The 7808-nt window shown below is 53.3% G+C and overlaps 1 protein-coding gene across 1 annotated transcript in view; it reads right to left on the bottom strand.

Annotated features, from left to right (window-relative positions):
* LOC102871232 (tetraspanin-11-like) overlaps window positions 1-7808 on the bottom strand; it is an 84753-nt gene that overhangs the window by 19183 nt on the left and 57762 nt on the right. Inside the window, exons 3-4 of the mRNA XM_006891303.1 lie at window positions 3006-3080; window positions 1440-1544 (exon numbers count right to left, since the gene is read on the bottom strand). Of these exons, the coding sequence (XP_006891365.1) occupies window positions 1440-1544; window positions 3006-3080 (180 nt within the window). The remainder of the gene's footprint in view (window positions 1-1439; window positions 1545-3005; window positions 3081-7808) is intronic.

Here is a 7808-nt window from a genome sequence, read left to right as displayed (position 1 = left end):
ATCAGAACTGACTTTGACAAGCACTGTGGCAGTTGGACAATTAAAACAGACATTCGGATGGCGGGGAAGAAGAACAAACTGGGGAGGAGGGTGGAGAGAATGGTGCGGCAATGAAGGAGTGAAAGCCCAGAATCCCTGTGAGTGTTCATTGAAACTAATAAAAGTTAATAATAATAAAAAAGATAAGAAAACCGCCAGAAAGAACTTTCTGTAAAGGAGAAATGTTCTACATTTGCACTGTCCAATGAAGCAGCACCAGCACGTGGAAGCACTGATGTATGTGTGATGTTGGGCTCCTAACCAAAAGGTTGGTGGTTTGAATCTACCAGCTGCTTCAGGGGAGAAGTGCTGCTTCTTCCTGTAAAGGTTTCCTGCCCCAACCACCTGATGTGGGTCACTGTGAGGGGGAGTCGACTTGGTAGCAGTGGGTTTGCCTTTGCTTTGTCCACAGTGAGAGCTCAGTGGCACGGTGGTTAAATGCTTGGCTACTAGCTGAAAGGTCTGGGGTTCAAACACACCAGCCCTTGTGTGTCCTGGAGTTCACTGGCTCCATGGGAGAAAAGACCTGGATATTTGCCTCTGTGAAAGTCACTCATGGCTTAGAAAACCTTCGGGGCAGCCCTACTGTGTCCTGTGGGGTCACTATGAGTTGGAATAACTCGAAAGCAACAAAGCAACAGTGGTAACAGTCATGTGGGTCTACAGAGCGCTTGATATGTGGCTAGCAGGGCTGAGAAAACAAATTCTAATGGAACTTAGAATGTTGGTAGCAACATGTCTAATGGCTTCTTCCTGGACAGCACAGCTTTGACACCCATTTGTCCACCCGTGCCCTCGTCCTCTGGTCATGTCTTGGGGCCTCCCTGGAAGGATCTGTAAGTCTCTTTGAGCAAGGGAGACCGTTTTCTCTCCCCAGGGTTCTGCCTGATGGCTCTCAATGGGAAAGTTGCTTTCTACATCTGAAGTCTACTAGCCCTGCCAGCTCCGAGCTCCAGCTCCCAGCTCCCCAGGGAACGAAGGAAGAAGGCAGGCCACACAGATGGCAGGAGCCCGGAGAGGAACTTCCTGGCCCGCATCCGTTCCAGGAGATGGAAATCTTCCCCAGGCACAGCCAGCTTCCTTCCCACGGGGGACCGGGAATGGGAAGGCAGCCGGGAGCAGGGTGTGGAGGAGGTGGTCGAGGGCAGAGGAGGGCGGACAGGAGCCAGGACAGGAGCCAGCACTGGGCGAGCACCTGCTGGGGCAGAGCACACAGGTGAGGGTTCCTGCTGAGCGACCACCAGGGATACTGTCGGAGGCTCTGAGCACGTCACTGGAGAGACGTGGCCACTGAATTCAGCTCAGAGAGGGCTGCCCAAGATCACAGACTGGGATAGGGGTAGAATCAGGATTTGAACTCAGGTGGGCCTGACTTGCAAGCGCACGGGGCAGGGGCTTACGTCCTGCTGCAGACGGTCCACCGAGGCTGTGATCTCTGCTGCTCTGGGCTGCCCGTAGCTCTGGGTCAGAGTCTGATTCAAGTGCTGCTTCAGCTCGTCACTCAGCTGAGGAGGGTGGAGAAGGGAGGCGGGGTCAGCAGGAAGTCCCCACCCAACCCCAGGTGGCTGGGATCCAGGCCTGCTCCAGAACATGCCAGCCAATTACAGAAAACACCACAGCATAGCTTTTCCAAACAATGTAACGGGGCACCAGCAGGGCACACCCCACACTGTGCTCATGACGAAACAGAAGTGGGGAGCCTGAGTGTGCGGGGAAGGACAGGGGTGCAATGGGCTGAGATGAACAGGTGGCTGTGAGGAAAACAGGGGTGCCTTCCAGCGACCATTGATTCTCCTTCTGATTGTTGGTACTGAGCACTGTCAAGTTGGAACTGACCCGTAGCTGATCTTCCAGTAGATGTTCAGAGACAGTAAATGACCCAAGAAGAGACTGCTCTTTCTCTTGCGGCAGCTGATCGATTCAAACCGTGTGCCTTTAGGATTTCAGACCAGCTTCTTATCACTAGGACACCAGAGCTCCTTCTGCTTTAGATTGGGAGGAGATGATGGAAGAATTTATAGTCATGACTCTATGGGCATCATGCTGTCTGCATGGGCACCGGCTGGAAACAGCTGGCACAGCTGCACAGCCTCACCCAGTCACCTGCACTGGTCCGGGCCACAGATCTCCGAGACAGAGGACGCCAGGCTGGAGGGGACTTCCTCAGGCCTCCCTGTCCAGTCCAGCAGGCAGGGCTGCTCCTGTCTTTTCAGGCTGCCACTTGATCCAGGCCCAAGCTCTTCTCCTTGGAGATCTTAAATAGATGGGATTTATCCTCCCCTCTCCTTGGAAAGAAAGAAGGATGACCCCGCCTCTCCCTTGGGGCCCACTCCCCGGCTCTGTCCTCATCAACAGCTGCAGCAGACAGCTGCTGGCACTAAGTCAAGGGTAGAGTTCCAGATGTGGAGAGGGCTGTTGGGGGCCAAGGAAGAGGGAAGAGGAAACATGGTGCTTCAGTAGTTAAAGCACTCTGCTACAAATGGACAGGTCAGCAGTTTGAACCCATCAGCTGGTCCATGAGAGGAAGATGACACATCCTGCTCCTAGGAAGATGACAGCCTTGGGAACCCCGGGGCAGCTGTACGTCTGCGGCCATGGTGAATTGGAATACGGAGCTTGGGTGGTGTAGTCCACGGGGAGCTGTGCCGCTAACCCCACAGTGCCAGCAGTTCAAATCCCCCAGCCGCCTCAGGAGAAAGATGGAGTCTCGCACGTGATTTACCGCCTCCAAGCCCCACCGGAGGGTCAGCTTTGAGTTGGTTCTGACTGAAAGGCCATGAGTTTGACTTTGATTTTGATGAGTTGGAACTGACTCGATATTAATGGGTTTGGTGCGGGTTTACTGGAGCTGGGGTTTTCAGGAGAGAGACCCACCCATGTGCCCTGTACCTTTGCCTCTGCTTCTCCCACCACCAAGGCACGTCTAAATGGGGGGCAAACGTGGACGCTGTTGAAGTTTTACTCACCTTCTGGTAGTACATGTGGGCCAGGACTCCTGCCACCAGCTCGACCAGGAAGATGACAAGCAACAGGCAGAAATACTAGGGACAAGGAGAAGATGGTCACCAACAGAGAGCAGGGCTGAGGAGGTGGGCAGGAACTTCCCAGGAGCTTGGTGGGCAAATGCTTTCCCAAAGCCATGTGGCGGTGGTGATGTCTGCCAGGGACCTCATCACCTATACTGCCTTGGTCTTCATACCAGCCTCTGTGGGCTGCTGGCGCTGAGCCCTCCACTAACCCCTTCATTCCTGGTTAGATATTAATCTATTAACCCAACCACGCCTCTAACACCACAATTGATGTGCATCCATGAAGGAGATGATGCAGGACATGGTGCCGTTTTGTTCCACTGAGCATAGAGTTTCCGTGAGTCAGGCTGACTCCATAGTGGCTAATAACACCAGCAACCAGGTGCCAGATATCATGGGTGAGACAGCTATGTGCCTATAGGCTAGGGTGTCTACGGAGTGCAGCTAAGCAAATGGCTACAATCTGGGTTATAAATGCTACTATGGAGTCAGCCCCAGAAACTGTGGGAGGCCTGGGTGCAGGAGGGCAATCAGAGAAGGCTTCCTGAAGGTGACAGCTAAGTGGAATCCCTCAGGACGAGCTGCCATCTGCAAAGTGAATAAGGGAAGTGCACTCCAGGTAGAGAAGGCAGCATGTGCAAAGAGCAGAAGATTGCAGAAAGGGAAGCATGGTGGGCTTGTGTTCAGAAGATGGAGAAGGCAGATGAGGCAGGAGTGGAGGCTGTAAGACAGGCAGCAGCAATCAAGATGTAGAGCAAGGCAAAGGCAGAGGTCCCAGGAAGGCGATTCCCTTGCTGCCGCCCAGCCCTGAAGCCCATCTCCTGTCCGTCCTGGCCCCCAGGGTGTTTCTGGATCCCGCTCTCACTGGCGGCCTCCTCCAGGCTCCGGGCTGCTCTTCACGCTTCACGGGCCTGCGGATGCTGCTGATGTTGCTGGCAGCCAGCCTGGCTGCTTGCTGGACTGCGACCAGCAGGAGGCTGATGACCGCAGCCCCTCCCTCCCACCTGGTTTTATATAGTCTCAAGGCTCCCAGGACACCACTTGACCCTGGCGTGTTCTTACAGGGACACAATGGTAAACACATGTCAGGCCACATGGGCTGGGAGGACACAGGGAGGAAGATGAGGCCTGAGTCTCGCACAGAGAAGAGAGGAGAGAGAAGGTGGGGGAGGCACTAGGGATGGGAAGTGGCCCCTTCTGGGCAACTCTGCCTCCAACAATGGTCTTGCTGAGCCCTGGTGGATGATGCCTTGGTCCCTGGAGGCCCTGACACTGTCCATCTACCTGGTGACACCACAGCAGCACCCAGAGTCATCTGATGCCCTACTTCTCAGGAAGACCCAGCCTTGGGGTGACAGCTGAAGGCATTGGCTCATCGAGGTGTGCAGGGCAGTGTGGCTGAAGTGTGAGCACAGGCTAGGGCAGTGGGCACAGCTTCCCAGGCTTTCTGGCAGGGTTGTCAAGCTTCTGGATGAGGTCTAGACATGAGGGAGGCTCCATGTGGCACATTTCATGGCCCCAGGGACTCCAGACACCATAGGGAAGGGACTGAGTGCAGGACAGTAGACTGGACATAAGCAGGGTCTAAGTGTGGTACTGACAGTGTCCAGACTGAGGCGGAGGCGGAGGATGAGGATGACCAGGTCTGTGGACAGGCCCCCCCCCCTCCGCCTGATGACCCCTGGTGTAGTGAGGGCCCAAACACCCCAAGGGCCTTGGTAGAGGTCAGCCAACCAAGGCTGGACTCCAGACACTGCTATTCCTGGCTCTGGTTGGGAGACCATGAGCATCTTGGTTTGAACTGGAAAAATGTGCTCCCACTTTGGGGGCCTGCAGGTCCCAGCAGGCTGTGTGGCTCAGCCGGAGTTGGGTAGGTTGCATGTCAGCACTTCCAAGTCCCCGTGGGTAGGACACCAGAGGCTCTCTGGCCGCCTACCGTGGCTCAGACTGTGGGATCAAGGCTGTGTTTCCCTGCCAGTGAGAGGGCGCAATAACGCCATTATCACTTGCCAGAGGCAAGGGTGGGAAAACTTGGCTCTCACATACTCGGGGCCTGTTGTCAGGAGGGCCCAGTCCTCGGAAAAAGACACCATGGTGGGAGAGGTGGAGGGTTAGACAAAGAGAGGAAGACTCTTGACAAGAGGGACTGGCACAGTGACTGGAGTGAGCGTATCAGAGAGTATGAAGATGACAGCGCAGAGGGCAAGATGCAGATCAATTGTTCCTGGAGTCACGATGAGTTGTAGTTGACCCAGTGGCACCTAACAACAACAACGTCACCTGCCATGCATGCTATGGATGGCTGAGAGGGTCCACCGTGAAGGGACACTGCCTCCAAGAATATTTTTTCTGTTGTGAAGTGCTTCACTGTGATCTGGTGAGGCGGACGCTCGCCCTTCCACAACCAGGCTGTCTGAGAGAGAGCACAGCATTTGGAAGCCGCGAGCCGGCACAGGGGGACCCCGGGCAGGTCATTGCCCTCCTGGGAGCTGCCTCCGATTGTGGTCTCTGTTCATTATTCCAGTGCTGGCTTTATCCCGTCAGCTGCTGGTGAGTCGATTCTGATACACGGTGACTGTGTGTGCCAGAGGAGGTGTGTGCACAGGGCTTGCAGAGCTGATTGTCCAGTAAACTGCTGGCATTTTCTTCGGAGCACCTTTGGGTTAGGCTTGAACCTTCAACTAGTCAGTCAACAGCTGAGTCTGTTAACAGTTTGCACCACCGGGAGGCTTCCTGCCGGCCACACGAGACCTACACACAGTGATGGTGGTTGCATCCTGAGAGCAGGAAGAGCCACCGGGTGCCCTCAGGACCCAGGCCACTGGCTCCGGAAGGTACAGCTTCTCGGTGTCCTGCCTTCCTCCTGCAGGTACAAGGTAGGGGCTTCTCTCCCCTTCCCTGCTTCCAGCTGCGAGTTATGCTGTGACAGCCCTGCAGACATGGCAGGGCAATCATGCTGCTTCGCAAGAGACGTCATCGCCACAGCTGCTCCTGGAGACGGATGGGGCAAGGGATGATGGGAAGGGAGCAGCCACCGGACCACACCCATTGCTTTAATGGCAGGCTAAATTAGAACATGCCAGTCCCTCCAAGACCTTTCTGAGGCATTGCAGGCTCTCAAACCTGACGGCGTTGTCAGGAGCAGTCAGGAAGAACTTCTCTGAGAGGTAGGTGGAGAGGGTGTGCAGAGCCCACTTGAGGGGAAGCCCTACGGGACAGGCTGGGGGCTCTGAGCGGGTCTACAGGCGAGTGCAGGGAGCACACTGACTCGGGTCTCCAGGCAGCAGCTCTGGCACAGGAAGGTGTGTGATTCACCTGGGCGGAGGAGGCCCTGAATCACCGTTCCTGGCGTGACAGCCCCCACGGGGCAGGTGAAAAAAGGGTCATGCTGCTTTGGATGCTTTTACACTGAGGGCTGTCAGCCCAGACTCAAGTGATTGGAGCATCTGGGAGCTAATACCTGGCTTCAAGCCACGCACTCTAACAAGAGCCTCTTGTCGACCCCTCCATCCACCTCTAACTCTCCCAGCCCAGCTTAAAGATGACCTTGGATTCAAGAAAAGCTTGGAAAAACTTTAGTAGTCCTAATCCACAACATAAAGAGTCTTCCCAGTATTCTGAAAAATTTACAACCAGGAGAAGATAAAATAGATGAATGGGACCTTCTAAGAATCAAATCCCTATGCGCATCCAGAAACTTCTCTAACAGGGTAAAAAGGGAAGCCACAGATTGGGAAAAAGTTTTTGGTAATGACATGTCAGACAAGGGACTTATATCTAGAATTTATAAAATACTCGAGCACCACAACAAGATCAAGGAGAATAATCCAATTGAAAAATGGGCACAGGATATGAACAGACACTTCACCAAGGAAGACATTCAGATGGCCAAAAAGCACATGAAGAAATGTTCAAAATCCCTAGCCCTGAGAGAGATGCAAATCAAGACAACCATGAGATATCATCTCACTCCAGTAAGACTAGCAAAATTTAACAGAACAGCAAGCAACAAATGCTGGCGAGGTTGTGGAGAGACTGGGAACCTGATTCACTGTTGGTGGGAGTGTAAAATGGTGCAACCACTGTGGAAAGCATTGTGGCGCTTTCTCAAAAAGTTGCAAATAAAGATACCATTTGACCCAGCAATTCCACTACTGGGAATATACCCTAAAGAGACCATAAATGACATCCAAGTAGATATATGTATACCCATGTTTATCGCGGCTTTGTTTACAATAGCAAGGAGTTGGAAACAACCTAAATGCCCATCAACAAACGAATGGCTAGAGAAGCTGTGGTATATTCGCACAATGGAATACTATGCTGCATTGAAAAACAAGGAACTCATGCAATATTATTCAAAATGGGTGAACCTGGAGGACATTATGCTGAGTGAGGTATCTCAGTCACAAAGGGACAAATGCTATATGGTGCCACTGTTGTAGAATGAGGCTGGCATTGGGGTGGGGGTAAGACTGAGAAAAACTGGATGAAATATGTTTACGGCATTGAAGTCTATGGGGGAGAGAATAGTCTAAAAGTATTATATTTTAGGGCATTATTTTTATCGTAGGAGTATGCAATGAGGGTTGTAGAGTGGATTATATTTGGGGCTAGGGGGTGGGGTTTGGGGAGGTGCGGTGGGGGGGGATTGTGTACCAATGAGGGAGTTTTTCTTTTGCGTTTCAAGGAGAGGAGCAAATGGGGAGGGGTTTGTGCGGGGAGAAGGGTGCAACAATG

This window comes from Elephantulus edwardii, unplaced genomic scaffold (genome assembly GCF_000299155.1).
Source record: "Elephantulus edwardii isolate Elephantulus edwardi_28Jun2011 unplaced genomic scaffold, EleEdw1.0 scaffold00096, whole genome shotgun sequence".
In the NCBI taxonomy this organism is placed as follows: Eukaryota; Metazoa; Chordata; class Mammalia; order Macroscelidea; family Macroscelididae; genus Elephantulus; species Elephantulus edwardii.
This window is presented reverse-complemented; position numbering and strand designations above follow the sequence as displayed.